Source organism: Emydura macquarii, unplaced genomic scaffold (assembly GCF_026122565.2).
Source record: "Emydura macquarii macquarii isolate MOO-44397 ecotype Brisbane River unplaced genomic scaffold, CSIRO-AGI_Emac_v2 contig_1363, whole genome shotgun sequence".
Classification (NCBI taxonomy): Eukaryota; Metazoa; Chordata; order Testudines; family Chelidae; genus Emydura; species Emydura macquarii.
Window position 1 is genome coordinate 10,711,322 of NW_027131500.1, and position 18,080 is coordinate 10,729,401.

The 18,080-nt window shown below is 40.3% G+C and overlaps 1 protein-coding gene and 1 long non-coding RNA gene across 5 annotated transcripts in view; one reads left to right on the forward strand and one right to left on the reverse strand.

Annotated features, from left to right (window-relative positions):
• The window catches only part of LOC137155456 (kynurenine/alpha-aminoadipate aminotransferase, mitochondrial-like), a 32,276-nt gene extending 25,786 nt beyond the window's left edge, over positions 1-6,490 (forward strand). For all 4 annotated transcript variants that reach the window (XM_067551731.1, XM_067551733.1, XM_067551734.1 and 1 more), the window contains 2 exons: positions 1,822-1,923; positions 3,498-6,490. In XM_067551731.1, the coding sequence (XP_067407832.1) occupies positions 1,822-1,923; positions 3,498-3,539 (144 nt within the window). In that variant the 3' untranslated portion in view covers positions 3,540-6,490. The remainder of the gene's footprint in view (positions 1-1,821; positions 1,924-3,497) is intronic.
• LOC137155460 (uncharacterized) overlaps positions 1-17,341 on the reverse strand; it is an 82,005-nt gene extending 64,664 nt beyond the window's left edge. Inside the window, exons 1-2 of the long non-coding RNA XR_010920475.1 lie at positions 16,985-17,341; positions 12,561-12,674 (exon numbers count right to left, since the gene is read on the reverse strand). This is a non-coding gene — a long non-coding RNA (uncharacterized lncRNA). The remainder of the gene's footprint in view (positions 1-12,560; positions 12,675-16,984) is intronic.
• Between the last annotated feature and the right edge of the window lie 739 nt (positions 17,342-18,080).

Below are 18,080 nucleotides of genomic sequence, written 5' to 3' on the forward strand. Positions count from 1 at the left end.
TTCTTAATCAGTCATTAAGGAATAACATTTTAGTAGCTGAAGTGTTGGAATCACATTATAACGAATGGGAGTTGGATTTCATCTATTGTTCGAACATTTTACTTTCCTTTGGAAAGTTTTTTCTATTACAATAAAATGTTACTACATGTCATGAGAACAGAGACTTGCCACAAAGAGCAGTCTTCAAACTAAAGTATGCACGAGAAGCATCCTAGGCCCCAATCCAGTAGTGAGAACTGCCCGTACCCACAGGATTCCCAATTACTTCAGTGCAGCTCTGCACCAGCACCGGAGCCTGAATACCCAGTTCTCAGGGCAGAATTGGGATTTTAATCTTTAGCCATATTACAATTGTTACATTAAGGATTACAAATATTAGATGTACAGGATGTTAGACATATCACCATGATGATAGTAACAGCCACACAGCACCTAGAAACACTGTGGCCATTTCCATGTCCTTTACTTGTGTAATTTTCATAGTGATCTGAACATCAGAGACGAAATCCTGTCCCCATTGAAGTCAATGGGAGTCTTGCTATTCAGCTTCAATGAAGCCAGGATTTCACTTTAGATGTATGCGTATATAGAGTATAAATACCCATTTACAAGGAACTGATAATCAGTTGTCTATTGACAGTTAGAAAACAAAATAGAAGAGAGTAATACATGTTTTTTCCTTTATAAATATCAGCCAACTTGAAATAGGTAGCAGAAATTCTGCAAAGAGAGAAAACTAGCAAAAAATTGTAAAATGTGAAAAAGCTATTAAGTTCAAAAAGTGAACAGAACCATGACGCAGGTTAGCTGCAACTATTCTTAGTTATCTGACTAGCTTATGGTTTTGTATAGGAGCCCATCATTCTTGTAACCAATCTGTTCTCTTAATTTTCTTCCAATGCAAAACTATACACAGTCCTGCTCATGATCAATATTCATCACTCTACAGTCACAAGGCTGAAACCTACACTCCTTTTCAAGGCCAAAATCCATTCTGCTCCACTACTATGTTGTCATATAGCCCTCTATTTTAGGCAGGTCCCTGCTATTCCCACTTTCTCCCCCTAACAGACCACCAGTGCCACCTCCATAAAACACCAGACCAAATTCATCAGTATTGTAAATGCTAGTAGACTGTTGCAAATGGCCACGTGTCAGAAACTGGTAAAAAATGGGTGCTATTTCTAATTTCAAATTCGGTAGGGGCCAAGTTCAACTCCTGACACAAGAATATATAACCTTCATTGGAGTCAATGAGAGTTACAGCCAGTTACATCTGAGCTAAATTTGACCACAGGAATTTTGGGAATGTTGTGGACATAGCTAAATGTCATGGCTGAGATTCTTTATCTCAGACCTTGCTGTATTTGCTCTGTCTGTTACTCTCACCCCACCCCCTTCTTCATCCTAGGTTGTACGTTATTCAGTTTACACACCTCCTGAATACCAAATTAGTACAAGCCAAAGTTTAGCACAGCTTTAAGTTAACCACTTACATCCATTTGCTGACTAACTGGTACCTGACATGTAATTTACCATTGTTATCTTCCCCACTAGAATTGGCCCATAGGCTTCTATGGGAGCTGTATTCATTCATTGCAGGCTGAATACGGCCTTTAGATTTTACTTGACTAGATAATGAAGCAAAGAATTCCCCAGTTTGATACTAGTCGTGGATCTTTTCTGCTTAGTAGCTGTGTCTAAAATGAGATACATTTTGTATAAGTATCAACAGTTTCTGGTGTAATGATCACATTTTACATGCCATCCTCTCAGACTTCCATGCATTCAGAACATTAAACTTGGTAATATCTTTCTTAGGTGTCTTTGGTTCCTGGACGATCATTTAGCACTGATGGCTCAGCTCCTAGTTCCTATGTCAGAGCTTCCTATTCTTTTGCTTCTCCAGACCAGATGGACCAGGTGAGTGTAGCTGGTGCAGTTGTGCATAACTGGGCCATCTTACTTGATCAGATTCTATTATTCATGTGAATTTGTTGTTTGCATTCAGACTAATATAGGACTTGAAGACCCTTTTTCTTGCATTTCTACCAAAGAAAAATAGCATTCATTTTATGGAAAGTCATTAGCTCAAGTCTCATTTTAAACGTTCGAATATTAACTAGACCCCCTGGTACTAAGAATCTAATTTAAGTGTAACTTGTCCTCTTTATGTGTGTACATAAAGTTCCCATTAATGTATCAACCACAGATCCATGCACACATAGTTGAAGGTGAATATAAATCACAGTCTTCTTCCTAATTGCTGCAGAAAATTGATTTTCTTTTTCCTCTATTAAAATGGTTATTGATTTTCTGATACTGAGTCTGTCTCAGCTAAGCTTTCAAATTTACCATACATTATGATTGATGGACAGATGAGTAGCAAGTTCGACACTCTTGTCCCCCTTTCCCTGCTCATTGTAAACCACTGCCTAACGTTATACTATTCAGAGATGTTTTACATCCCATAATGACATTTAAATTTCTTTCCAAATTATGCACCATGACCAACTGTTGATTTTGAATAGTGGAAGGAATCAGGGCAAAATGAAAGAGAGATGAGGGGGAGAAAGGCAGGCAACAAGGATACCTTAAAGTACAAAGTAATTTACTGTACAATTAACAGCCAGTGTGTGAGCGAATATGTAAGTCATTGCTTGATAAGTCAGAATCCTGCCTAAGTACTTATATGGCCCCTATTACTGTCATATCAAAGCACTTCACAATCTATAACATATTTATCCTCACAACACCCCTGCCAAGTGGGCATTATCCCCATTTTAAAGAAGGGGGATGCTGAGGCACAGAGAGACTAAGTGACTTGACCACAGTCACAGGATGTCTGTGGTGCAGCAAGGAAATGAACCCAAGTCTCCCAAATCCCAAACTAGCACCTGAACCACTGCACCATCCTTCCTTCTATCTGTTGCCAACAGTGACCAGTTCCAGATGATTCAAAAGAAAATACGTCTCTCTGCCAACTACAGTAGTGTGAGATTGACCCAGTCTGCTGGAGTAGTGACATATTTCTCTCGCTCTCTCTTCTGATTGGTGCTTTGCTTACTGCAAAACAATGTCACCACATTATCAGTAAGCAGACACTTAACACACCATGAAAAAAATATTTTCTGATACTGATAATTGCATTAATGCTTAAACTTTGAAGCATAAGACAGCAACCATGGGGCAAAAGTACCAGCTCACAAAGCCATTGCAAACTGGTCAAATCCAGCTATTGGTTTGAAGGCCAAACTCTCAAAACAGTGTGCAGTGGTGTTGTTTTGGGGTGTGTAAATACAAACACAGTGTGCAGTGGTGTTGTTTGGTGACATATTGCTGAAATGCCTTGCGGACATAGTGTTACGAACAAAATATACATGGAAATGCTGTCGAATAAAGTGATTAACAGTTTAATGTCAGTAGTCACTGTGTTAGTAACTGCTATCAGTATTATGTCAAGCCAAACTTTTTCTCTTTTTATTTTTTCTTTGCAGGCTTTCCAGGCTCTGGCTGAGGTTATAAAAGAAGTTGTCTGAAAGGATCGGAACTGGCATATTTAGAAAGCTGCGTTCATTGACATTTAGAAACTGTGTGGCTAGTTTCATTGACAAGTCTAAAGGAGTAATTGTATTCCTACTTTCAGTAATTGCACATAACTTTTAATTTTATTCTTATTGGGCAAATTTACCATGATGCCATCAGGTCCCAAAATACCTGATAATAATTAGCAAACTGACATATAGTAGAACATTACATTTTCAAAGCACTGTACACATATATTAACCATTTAATTCTTATTTCTGTAAGTTAGGTGAGTAACTGTTATTCCCTTTTTACTGAGGCACAAAACTGAAGCACAGAGTTTAAGAGACTTACTCAAGAAAACACATCAAGTCAGTATTAGAGTTAGAAATCGAGAGCTCCTGACACCATCTCCCATCCCCAGGATCTGACCACTAGACCATCACTTCCTTTCTTTCCAGACACTGCACATACATAATGAATTTGATCTTCTTTTGAATAGGTGGGTTTCTGCCTGTCACTGGGGACCCATGGACCCATGGATTCAAAGTGCATATTTCCCACCTGAACCCTTCTGCCAAGTGGTGTCAGCAGCAGCCGAGGCTGGGTTCAGTATCTAGGGATTCCTCTTAAAATTACAAAGTTAAACCAGCTCAAAATCCCAGTCAGAGATCTGAAGCAACTAAATACCTCCCCTGGGCACCTCTAATGGGCAATAGTTCCCCACTCGCAAGCACTGAGTCCATCTAAACAAAAAAAAATGGTTATTAAAGAGCAAAAAATGTTTATTAAATAACATTAATTTGGGAACACACAAGGATTCAAAAGTAAAATAAGACACCCACCTCTCAGTGTCTTCGGAACTGTCCTTTGCCTTAGTTTCCCACCTTGCAGTGTGAAAATCCAATGAACAAATATCCCTTCAATACCCACTCCCCCTTGCCTTCTGCTGCACCCCACTCAGTCGTCTAAGATCAGTGAAGATCCCATATCTAGGGGTTCTGCTGGGGGACAACTGACACCTCCATTGATGCTTGCTGCTTTTTCTGCCATTGCTATCTGCAGCTATTGCTGCCACCTCTACGGCTGCTTTGCTATATCCTTGATCCAATCTGGTTCTACAGCACCACAACCAACAAACTCAGCTATTAATTTTACACCACACTGCCTTTAGCCACCCTGCCACATTCTGGGGCTCCACCAGCAAGCCCAGCTCTTAAGGATCTCAGCAGTAATAACCGCACTGGGTAATAAGGAAATTCATTGCTGCTTTCTCCTCTATGTTTTCTTTTATCACAAAATAGTTTCCACAGCATATCTAAGACTCAGCCCCTTTATCAGTAACTTGTGCCTTCAGGATTACTGAATTTGAGTTTAAGCAACTCCATCTTTAATACTAAAGGAAGACAATCATCTAGAACTCTTAATCACACACCTCAACACCAAATAGGAATTCCTCCTCCTCCTCCCTGACTTTCACTTAGAGTTGAATTACTACCCCACACTGAGCAACTGAGGTTTCTGTTATAGTGAGCCCCTGAATAAGGGCATATTAAGTATAATTCTGCTGTCCTTTAGTCATACAGTAAGGATAACAATATTTCATTACTTATGTATCCAAGATTTAAGCAAATTTTAACCCAAAATAGCAAAATTGATCACCCTAGCAAAGTAGGTGTGTTTATGCAAATAAGGTCAGCTCATGAGTTTTCTTCCAGTCCATCAATAGGTGGCAGGAGAGACCTCATTCAGCCCACTGGCTTACATACCCCAGCAACATTATTACCACAATGGCCAAAAGGCTTGTTAAAGAGAGGTGAATCCCCCACTGCCCAGAAGCTACAGGCACTTTTTACAGCAATCTGACACTTCTCATTATAGGACCCTGTTTTTGGTTGCTTATAACGTTGCCAAACTTTAACTGTTTAGCCTGAAATTTTCCAGGCAAGGTGCCTGCGCAGACAATCTTAACTCTGGCATTGCCTATGTTTTGAATGCTTGACTTTGCAACCTTAATGATGTTCTTTAATGTAGGGTGGTTTGTATTGAGGGACTTAAGAAAAGAAGTTGTATGTATGTTAATATAATACATAAATATATACATACAGAGAGAGAGAGGGATTGTCAACTGTCCTTTGGCTAGTCTTAAGAATTGCCTAATCTTTGTAAGAATAAATCAACAATTAAGTAATCATTTAAATTCTATTTTTTTAATTTTAGAATGATTTCTGATTGAACTCTTGGTGGTATCAAGCTTAACTGACATTTAATACAAATCTGTATTAACGGTTCCATACTGGCCCCAAGATCACCTATCCAGCATAGAATAATATAGAATTAGAGAAGCTTACACTTTCTGATAAGACTAGTTTACTGTTGTGTGATCTTGTACACCCCAATGATTTCTTATGTTAAATTCATTTATTAAAAATTGTACACATTGTCATATAATCATTTTATAATTTATTCATCTTTAAATTGTATTCTACTTAATAAAACGCATAACAGAGAGACATTGTGAACTTTTGAGTGTTTTTCCACCAGTTTCAGAAGATGATAAATCAGATTACTGAAGTGATAATTAAATTATCCTAGAGTCCAGACTTCAGAAATGAAATCTTTTAACAAAAGAATGCATTTTACATCTAACAACAATATAAATTACTATAAACTTCCCCTTTCTTCCATTTGTTTTTATTTATATATATTATTATTATTTTATAGCTGCATTTACTTCCCCTCTAAATCCAGGTAGTTGAGGGTTTGTTTGTTTTTTTTAAACTATTGTGGCCTTCTTTCTCGATTATGAGACTTTTGGGGCATCTAGTAAACAATTCCCAGTTATGATTCACATTTGTCTGTTTTAATTCTCTCTCGTTACTAATTTGGCTCATAATTGTTTCAGGCTTGTGAAATTTGCCTTTTAAAGCACTAAGTATATATGTTAATGGTTTCAACTTTATTCTGTTTGCACACAGAGAGATGTTCAATAAAGCTGTCTTCAATGCAAGAAGTTCTGTTACAAAAAATTTGCTTTGTGCCACTCCCACTTCACAGCTATAGGTGGACAGTGGGCATAGTCTATGTCCTCTAGAGCTATTCCCAACTGCCAAAACAGCCCCCTCACTGCACAAAGCAATCTAATTAATGTCAGAGGCCAAATCAGCCCCTGATCAGCCCCAATAGTGGGGTCTATACAGCCTCAGTGGGTCAGATCTCCTCTTTCCATGACCAAACCTGTGGAAAAATGTGAGGTTCCCCAAATACAGATTTCTCATGCTGTTCTGTCAAAGGGGCTGCCCCCACCACCACCACAGAAGGAGTCATGGGACCCAGCCCTGTGCCCTAGGCTGCTTGATGAGAAACAAATGCCATTTACATGTACTTCCACACTAGCTGTCTGTCTCTAACCATGTGAATACATGCTCCCTGGCAGTGAGGATATAACAGAGCTAGGTCACACACAAACAAATCACTTCTGCTGGGACAGGAGGGGAGATGACAACGTGCATCCTTTCAGCTCCACTTTCAATCCCTCCTCCAGCCCTGCTACCACCCACATCTTTCACTTATGCCTATCTCCAGACCAGCAGAAAAGCAGCAGTGGGTGGACACCCCTCTTCCAGGTGGGGGAAGAGGAGAGCTGAGCTCTCCCATATGCATAGATCTGCGGGCACAATCCTCCCAGTGTGTGTTGAGTTCATGACTGAAAGACATCCAGCAGATGGCAGGCTTACTTCATGACAAAACTAGGTCTTTAGCAGGAAGGACTGCTGAACCAAATTCTTCAATTACAGTTTAAATGTATTTCATCAGTAGATCACCAGCAATATCATCTAAGAAGGGCACATACATTCTAGTTTAACTGAGCTAATGTAACAAGAAAAATGTAAAATGTGGATACCACTTGATTTTCATCCCCTTTTATGAAATATTGAATCTCAATATAGCATAAAATAGATTCTCTTCAGATTACTACCAGATGAAGTTACTCTGCAAAATAGAACTGAAGCACAGTTTAAAAAAAATGAAGATGAAGATTACATAGAGATTCATTTAGCTAGTAATTTATATTACATGACCAACTAGATTGAACATAGCACATTAAATCCAGGGACCCTTTGTTCTCAGCCTATTAGCAAATAATCGTAATATATTGGACCATAATTTGTATTGGGTGCAAAGTTTTTAATTTGAGTTTTCTATACACTAGACATGGGCCAAAGTGAAACCCTAGATGGCTCCTGTAGGCCAAAAGTGATTGTTTTAGACCTCCATGAAAACTAATTCCCTGTTAAAAATCGGAATTTTCAGTAGAAAATTCTCCCTTTAAGGCTACGTCTACACGCTGAGCTAGAGTTATGATTCCCAGCTCACATACACATCCTTACGTTAGCTCGATGAGAGCTAGCGCAAATGTAAATTCGGTAGCGTGGACAGCAGCGGCATGGTTTAGCCAGGCCACCTCCATTACTGCTGCCCGTGCTACCACAGCTACACTACAGTTTAGGCTTGCACTAGCTCTGTCAGATGATACCAACCTGGGAGGGGTTGCAAGTGCTTTGGAGGATAGGGTTAAAATTCAAAATGACCTGGACAAACTGGAGAAATGGTCTGAAGTAAATAGGATGAAATGCAATAAGGACAAATGCAAAGTACTCCACTTAGAAAGGAGCAATCAGTTGTGTACATACAAAATGGGAAATGACTGCCTAGAAAGGAGTACTGAGGAAAGGGATCTGAGGGTCATAGTGGATCACATGCTAAATATGAGTCCACACAGTTTAACACTGTTGCAAAAAAAGCAAACATTGTTCTGCGATGTACTGGCAGGAGAGTAAGCAAGACACAAGCAGTAATTCTTTCGCTCTATACTGCAGTGATTAGGCCTGAACTGGAGTGTTGTGTCCAGTTCTGGGCACCACATTTCAGGAAATATGTGGACAAATTGGAGAAAGTCCAGAGAAGAGCAACAAAAATGGCTAGAGGTCTAGAAAATATTTTCTATGAGGGAAGACTGAAAAAATTGGGTATGTTTAGTCTGGAGAAGAGAAGACTGAGAGGGGGCATAATAACAGTTTTCAAGTACATAAAAGGTTGTTACAAGGAGGATGGAGAAAAAATGTTCTTGTTAACCTCTGAGGACAGGACAAGAAGCAATGGGCTTAAACTGTAGCAAGGGTGGTTTAGGTTGGACATTAGGAGAAATGTCCTGTCAAGATAGTAAACCACTGGAATAAATTGCTTAGGAAGGTTGTGGAATCTCCATTACTGGAGATTTTTAAGAGCAGGTTGGACAGACACCTGTCAGGGATGGTCTAGATAATGCTTGGTCCTGTCTTGAGTGCAGGGGATTGGAGTAGAAGACCTCTTGAGGTCCTTTCCAGTCCTATGATTCTATGATTCTATAAACTCATCGAAAAATGCATCTTAGCAAAGCATCTTCACTGGAGAATAGAGTTCCTTGTGTAAGCAAGGTCACTTCATTTAAAATAAACCACAAAAAGTCTGCTGGTTTTTCACACAAACATCTAATATAGGCTGATAAACAGATGAGAAATATATAACCATTCCTCCAGTACAAAGGGTGCTGAACAAACAATTCAAAGTGCCATTTTGAAAACAATTAATTACAATCACATTTACAATTGATCCCCATATGTAGGTATTGATTTGGGAAAATGAGGTGAGGCATTTGCCTCACTTCTCATGAGGAGACCAAAGGGATAGACTGCACCTCTAATCTTTAGCCCTATGGTTAGGGGACTCACCTGGGATGTGGAAGACACCCCAGTTCAAGATTCTCATCTGCCTCAGGGGAAGAAGGGAGTTGGACAGGGATCTGTTACCTCCTATGTGAGTGCCCTACTCACTGGACAGAGGGATCCTTACACTTTCACTGCCCCAATTAATATTTAACTATTCCATTAGTTAATTAAAGCGAGATAACTTCAGCAGGAGAAATGGAGCAAGACCCACACCAGAATATCCTAAAGTCCAGTGGCTAGGGCACTCACCCAGCAGGTGGCAGTGCCCTGTTCAACTCCTGTTCCTGTCTTGTCAGGCAGAGTGGAAGCTGAACTGGGAGTCTCATGAATACCAGCTCATTGCCCTAACCACTGAGCTAAAAGGGTATGAAGGAGATTTTTCCCCAGCTCCTGCCCTACTCCCCAGCTGCTTTGTGTGGAGTTCAACAGCCTCTGAGCACACCTATCAGACTGGGCCCCGCCAGCAAGATAGGCAGAGGAGTGCCTGTCTTCTGCTTTGCAGATCATGCTGGGGCTTACGTGGGAGATACGTGTCCAGACACCTAGAGTGAGGCAGAAGTGCATATGCCCAGAGGCAGAAACATAAGCACCCGGGGAACTTTTATTGTAAAAACGTAGATGCTGAATGAGTTTAGGCGCCTACAGAGTTAGGTGGCAGATGAGCAGCGGGTTTGTGGATCGCAGTGGTGTCTACAATTGGGACTTAACGACCCGAAGTGCCTTTAATCTACTACTTAATTGACTAGAAACCCCAGAATATTGCAGGCCTAATTATGGCACATTCTGGATGGAAAGATCCATTTTTATTTATTTATTTATTTATTTTTCTGGATAATGTCATATAGAGATAACTAACACTAACTTCTTCTATCTAAGAAACCACAACCAGTATTTATTAGAAACAATACCCAGGAAAAGAGTAATTGTTTTTGATTATTTTTTGCACTAAAGACTTAATGCTTGAAAAAAGTTATATAAAACAGATCATTTTCCTATTACCAAAAAAACTAATCCTTTCTTGACATCAGTTTGACTACAAAAGTATTATCTGTAAAAGCCAGAATTCCCTGCTTCTAAAGCCTACTTGGGGTAGGTACTTGAGCCTTTTGAGGAGACATTTGCTGAATTATCACCAGATTTTCAAAGTCAAAATGCCATCCACAAGAAAGACTTAATTATAATGTAACATTTTCTCTGATTATAAACATTTTATTTGCAATCGTATGTCATATATTTAAAAATCAGTAGACATTTAAAATATGTTTTAGTGCAGAGGCATGAAAGGGGTACCAAGTTTTCCTAATTGTTCATCTTTCTTTCTAAATCCTATTCTCTCATTTACAGAAAAAAAGAAGAAATCAGTTTGCTCATTTCTCTCTGCATCATATTGCACAAATTCTGTTGGAAACATGACCCATCTCTTGCTAAAATTATTGAGATTTAGACTTTGATCCCATATAGTCTGGAGGATACATGAACCATACAGAAGTCTTTTTGCAAGTTTTTTCCCCCTCAAATCCTGGTCTACCGTATATAGCAGTGTGCTTTATATAGACGCACAACACCAGTTGATATAATCAGTGCTGGAAGTAGGACAGCTGCTAAGTGCTCTCTCTGTACATCATGGGAGATCACTGTTGTGAAGGTAATAGGTAATATTCAGAACTTCTCCATCACTAAAACACAGCTTTCTGTGGGTGAGATAATGCTACGTAAGTAGGAATTTGCTGGTTGTAAGAGCACCACTGAATTCAACCGTACTTTTTTACAGTTGTACTAAGACATAACTACATACAAGCAGGAAAAAATTACAAGTACACATTTTAAGTCTATTTAACAGGAAAGCCTAGCACACAACATACATCTAAAGCTGTAAGAGTTTGATTCTGCAAGGTGCTCAGCACTCTGATTCTGCCCATGCCAGCATTTGCTAAACATCAGTGGAACTACTCACAAGCTTAATTTTACTGTTACTCATGTGCTTAAATGTTTGGCTGAATTGGGGTGAGAGTCCTCACCACCTTGCAGGACTGAGCCCTATATACTTTATAGCACAGAAGCAGTTAACTGCAATACAATACTGTATTTTTTACCAAAGAGAGGGTGTTTGCCCTCTTCCACATAAATACACACAATCACCTTAAACTGAACTTCTAAAACAATTAACAAGACCTAGGCAATCACATTTTTTGCTGCAGGATAAATTCTGCACTGACTGCGTTATTGCAGTTCAGTGGTGACGTCCAGCTGTTGATTGGGTATTAAAGAGGCTCTTTATCCCTAGAGATACCAGTGACTTAAAAGTCATGTCGTAGGCTCTGTTTCCTATTTACAGTAGGTAATAAGAATCCAAATAATATATCAGCTTCCTGCCAAGTGTGGCATGACACTGGAGAATATAGTTTTGGACAAGCTTTCTAATATTAGGCTCACACAATTTTGTAATAAAATCATGCCAACTTCCTCAAGAGTAAATCTTTAAGTTCTTTTCTTTTAACACATTAAAATGTGATTAGGTTTTATTCCTTTGAATATTTTCCTCCATCTTACTTACAACTTATTCAGTTTAAATTATTTTTAAAAAGCATTTCTCTATAAAAAAAAGCCCAGAATAGAAATTATATTAACTGTTGTTTTTCAAGACAAAAAAACACCATAATCCTTTACAAATAAATTGCAAGACCACAAATTATGTGATGTTCCTAAAATGATCACTCTGAACTGAATAAAGTTTAGAATAATATGTGATAATAACAATCTTGATTTTTCCACAAGAACAATATTATTTCAGTTGGCATAAGACCACACTTTTAATCTCTTCTTCTATAAGACTCATGAATAATTTGGCTAACTCTCCCTGATGACACAAATACTGAATCTTGTTGAAGGTCATGCAGCATGCCCTGTATCTCTCTCATTCTGTGCCTCATATTATTTTACATTAATGACATACAATAGCAGGTTGTCTCCATGGTGGTGTAACATCTGATATTCAGTTCATGTGGTGAACGGTAAACATCCCTTTTTCAAAAGCTAATTATCTATGTGGATTTATTTTTATTGCAGCATATCAGCTTACTCAGCTGGTGAAACAGAGGCCACAGAAGAGCAGCAAAAATAGTTAAAAGAATAGCCAGTGTTCCATACAATAGACCATTGAAAAGAATAGGATTATTTGCCCTGGAAAGGAAAAGACTTAAAGGGTTTGAGGGAATTCAGAATTATAAATGACAAAGTCAACCAAATATAGTGAATCTTTGGGCTCACCTCAGGCTCCTACTGGTCTGCTCTAGTCACCACCTGGTTTTGCATGGGGAAGACAATGGAGGTTCACTTAGGCCTTGACCATGTACTGCAGTCCTCTATTCTTGGTTCTGCTCCCTGTGAGATCAAAACGCAGGTTCCTTTATTCCAAGGTACCCAATAGGCTGCAGCTCCAATTCCAATTACATGACAGAAAAGCAAAGTTAATGGGAGTCACAGAAAAAAACCAAAATGAAATATAAACAGAACGGATACATATCTAATATGTCACTGTAAGAAATGCTCAGAAGAGGCCCCAAGTTTCAGGAAAGGGGTTGAGTTGAGCACAATAAACACTTTGTATTAATTTTGGAGGGGACGGGGGTGGGGGAGGGGACGTCCCTGCAGCAGCCTTGCTGTGCATTCCAGATCCTTTCTCCATACATGTGTGTAGTCCAGGAAGTATCAGTCCCCTTATTAACCACAAATCCTCGTTTGTTGTTTTGTCTAGCTTGGCTTTCAAGTGGCTAGTGGCAAATGAGTGTTGGGCATTGCATTAGACTGCACCAAACCTGGGATAGCGGAAACAGGTTTGAAATCCAGTTCAAGGTTGGGTTTTTGTTTTTTCCTTCAAAATGTATGTTCCTCCTCACAAAGATACTTTTGTTTCCTCCTGGTTATGAGGTTTGGCACCACTAGAATAACATCTTTGAAGATGGGTCTTTTGTTAGCATGTCACAGAATTTTCCCTTCACACCACAAAAGGTGTGGATTTCACCAACCCTTAGCAACCACTAACTTATGCAAACATTCTGACTCCTAGGTTTCGTATACCAACTCTTAGATTTAGCATATCTATTTGTCTTAGTTTTTCTTCTGCACCCATCACTATAGAATCTGAGTGCCTTCAATATCAGATGCAGTTATCAGCCACAGCTTTCTTTTCATTGTGCTATATAGTACCAGAACATTTTCAACCAAAAAAGTAATTTTCCTTTACTTTACGCAGTCTTTAGTCAACCTGTGGAATTCACTGCTCCAGAAGAAAAAAGCAAGACAAATAATGTTGAATTTTAAAAGGAATTGGATAATTTTGTTATTAATAATATTTGTATTTAGGTAAGCTAAGCATATAATAAGCATAATCAAATCTCTTGCTTCACTCACTGATCACTTAAGGTATGTAGGTCAGGAAGGAATTTTCTCCACAGAGATGGGGGATGAGAACGGATTGCAGCATGAAAAGCCTTCCATACAAAGCGGGACTGAAAAAACATGAACTATTTGCTTTGGAAAGGAGATGATAGAGGTATACAAAATAATGAATGGTATATAAAGGTAAATTGGGAGCTCCTGATACATGATTTTGCATAATACAAGAAGATGGGAACATTCAGTGAAATTGAAAGGCAACAAATTTAAAGCTGATAAAAGGAAATTGTTTTTAATTACACACTACGTAATGTTGTAGTAGTCATTGCCACAAGATATCATTGAGGCCAAGAGCTTAATAGGGTTCAAGAAAGTGTTAGATATTTATTTTAATAAACATGCCCATAGTTATTTTAGACAGGTTAAAAAAATTGTAGTGCTCCTGCTTCAGGACATGAGCCTACCACTGTTCAACAGGGCAAGAAACTTTTCCTATGGACAGGTTATTCCATAATTATCCACTGGGGTGTTTGCACAGACCACAGAAGCCTGTGATAATGGGCACTGTAAAAAACACTATTCTGGACTAGATGTACTAGTCTTATCCAGTATGATAATTCATGTTTTGTGCATGGGGAAGTATCTGCACCTGAGCAGATCCCCATTGTCCTCAACAGGGCTTCATGTGGGAGCAAAGGTTCACCCACCCTTATTAGTCAATTTCTGGTTTAGAGCCCTACATGCTTTATGAGAAGTCCTCGCCTTTCTATGAAAGGATGATATTACTCAACCAGATACATTGGTTTAGACCTTACTTTAGACCTTAGTTCCTCCTATGCCACTGACACATCGGTTTATTGATTATGGTCACTCACTAGTTGTGGTACTTCTTCCCAGTGATGCCAGATCATTCAATATCCTCTGTCACTGTCTTATACCAGTTCTTCCTTGACTTTCCTCACTCTCTCTTTCCTCCCTCAGCTACCCAATTCAATGCTTGCTTAGCATGTCTCCCATCTTCCCATCTTCCATATGCCAGCTTGGCCCCACCCATGCTCTGCCCCAAAGCCCCGCCCCCTCCTGCGGTGCTGGGGCTTGGGATCTGGGAGCTGGGGGCACTCAGGCTGCCTGGCACTGGTGCTGGGGCACTCCAGCACTGGGCCCACCCAGCCGTCCACGCGGAGCAGGGCTCTGATGGAAGAAGGGGTGGAAGGATCGGGACTTTGTGGCGAAGGGGTGGGGCTCGCCTTCCCGAATGGGTGGTTCACGAGCCACCTACACATATGGTGTATATGTCCCAATCCCCTGAGCCTTCTTTCTTTGGTGTTGTTTTCTAATATACCCTGTTCTGTCAGCTCCTTTACTTTTGCATGTGTTAATTTGTCTTTCCATGAAATTCTCAATTTCTTAATGGCTTCTTGAGGTCTTTTCAAACCCTACATTTCTATGATTCTCTGAAATGTGAAGTTTCTTCCTGAGCCCTCCGTGATGGGCAGCCTCCAATCTCTTTGTGTTAGTCACCGTCTTCAGCCATCTCTGCTCTATACAGTAGCATGTTCAGTACAATCACATGACATAATCTGACCTTTAGTTTGGTGTGGAGATGTCCATTTGACCATGTTCATCCTTCAAAAGTGGTGTTTGCTTTTCCTAATCTCATATAAACATTTTTATCATAGCCACCTTCAAATGTCATCATACTCCCCAGATAGCACAACACTTCTACCTGTTTAATTTTTTTCCATCCGCATACACCTTTGCATCTGTTGTCCAATTTTTTGCTGCTTCCTATTCTACTTCTGATGTAAGGGTAATCATTCTATTCATCTCAAATTTAGGAGAGCAATGTTGTCATCAAAATCAAGATTGTGTAATTCATCTCGGCTAACACATTTTATACCATCCACAATGCCTTTTGTTGCCTGTTTCATCACCCAGTCTATTGCTAATGCACAGAGGATTAGTGATAACACACACCCTTGTCTAATTACAGTCATAATATCGGACCACCCACACAGCCTGTATCCAATCATACTACACATCTACTTCCATCACAAACTCCTTATTCTGTGGATCACTTTGTCTGGTATCCATAGCTTCTTGCAATATTCCACAGGGTCGTTCTGTGGACACTACTGAACTCTTTCTTAAAGTTGATAAAGTTGGTTAAGATGGGTTTTAACCAAGCAGTAGCTTTTTCAATGATCTGTCAAGGAGGGAATATCTGTTCACAGCATGATCTACCTGAACGGAACCCAGCCTGTTCTTGTAATATTTTATCCACCACCTTCTTCATTCTATTCAGCATAACAGTAGCCAACACTTTGCCCAGGATTGATAGCAATACAATAACACTCCAGTTTGTGTACTGAGTAAGATCATCTTTTTTTGGCAATGCCACAATGATACCATCTTTCTCATCTTGCTGCACCTGTGGAGACGGATTAAGTGAAAAGTACAATTTTATCTTATCTTTGTTTTCTAAAAAGGTGATTACAAAACTGCCACACCTACACTACATAAATATAACCATCGGTAATACCACAATTCCCTGTTTCATGTAAAAGGCTGTTTGTGATTAAATCAATGCTACTGGAGGAGTAAAGTATACTCACTACAGTAAATATAAAATGCTAGACTAATATAAAATGCTAGTCTTAGTTTGCAGCAAATGATATGATCAATGCTAGGAAAAGGAAAAGGTAGTATATACATTTAATAGAGAATTGATGTGCAACTAAAAGTAACATTCTGAACTTTTCCATTTCTAAACCAGACCATTTTGCCCTACACTATTAAATGAAATTATCTGTACTGCAGTTCTTTTAGTCTGACAAGATAATTGAAAAGAGATGTAGTGCATGAATACAATTTGCATCAGTCTGTATTGTTCTGTAACTCATAGCAGAGGGTTTTTTTTTTAAAAAAAGAATTTATTCCAAATAACAAGAGGATCTTGTACATGAAAAGCATTTATTTGTTCAAGATGAATGTTAAAAGTACACATCATGCTAAATCTTCTCAAGTGCTTCAAATTTCACTGACAGCACTTTTTGGCTCGAGGATAGACTGAATACAAATTATTTTAATCAACGTTTTAGGCGTTGTGCACATTACCTAGGGTGTTAGGGGGTATGAAGCTGCAAAGGTTTCATTATAACTAAAAAAAATCTTCCGTCATTGGTAAAATCATTAGTATTAAGAAGAACGTTCTATTATTTTGATTCTCTTAATCCACCTAATAATTTGAAGAATCCGCCTGTCATTGCCTGTTGCCAGAGGGATAACCTGCCAACCTGTATTTCCCCAGCTCCCATGAACGTGGCATCCACCCTTGATGCTCCATTCTGCTCCGGTTTGTGACCTTCAGCGTGGGGAGGGGAAGGAGAAGAAGCTGCAGCAACCTTGGGCCACTCGATGCATTTTCACGGCAGCCTGGCTCTGGCTCGAGCATGCTCAGTGCAGCTCTGACCTACTTTTGCGTGCCGAAGTCTGGCGAGCGCCGGCTGCAGTTCCGCTGCGAGTGAGTGAGAGAGAACGAGCCGCCGCTGCTGCTGCTGTCTTCTGGGGTCGCTCTTGGAATGTTGCGGCACCCCAACGTTCCACAGCCGAACGTCTGGACACCGCCGCGTCTCTCCATCGAACGCAGCCCGGGTTGCTGAGGCGGGCGGCTGCTTGCAACATGCAACGCAGGGCGCACCGCGGAGGACAGCCGCAGCGACGGAGCCACCTCTGTGAGCATTTCTGTCGGGCTTCGGCTCAGTTTCTTCTCTATTTGCCATAGCGGTGAAAACGAAAGACTCGGTGGCAACCTGAGGCGCAGCGTGAAGTGGGAGAGCGCCTTGGGGAGCAGAGATCTTGGGCCCAGGCGATCGCACTGACAGGCTGTCCAGTGGCAAAGAGGAGGGTTGGCTCACCTGGGAGGTAGGCAGCGGGCTGGAGCCTGGCTCGATCCTTATAACTTTTAGCTTCCTGCAGAGCATTGGTGGGCTCTTCGGCACCAAAGTCGATTAGCCGCTGGACACAATCGGATTGGGCAGGACCCCCAGCTAGTAGGGAGCAGTGATGGAAGGGACTGCCAGTCCGGGAAGGGTGACCCTGACCTGCTGTTGTTTTTCCTCATAGGTTGGGTAAGGGGCTCCCACCTGCTGCTGCTGACACTCTGGGCAGGCTGAGGAAAGGGGAAGCCCTCTGTGCTAGAAGGGGGAGACTAATCCACAGCTCCAGGAGTCGCTCCAGCTTGAAGATCAGAAATGATCCTGGTCCCTGAACTGCCACATATGTAGAGGGTATTTTTTTGCTGGGGGGGAGGGCAGGAAGATTCCACTGATACCACCCCAAAAGATCTACCCTGCCAGGGGAAGACCTTACAATTCAATTGTCTTCAGGTTT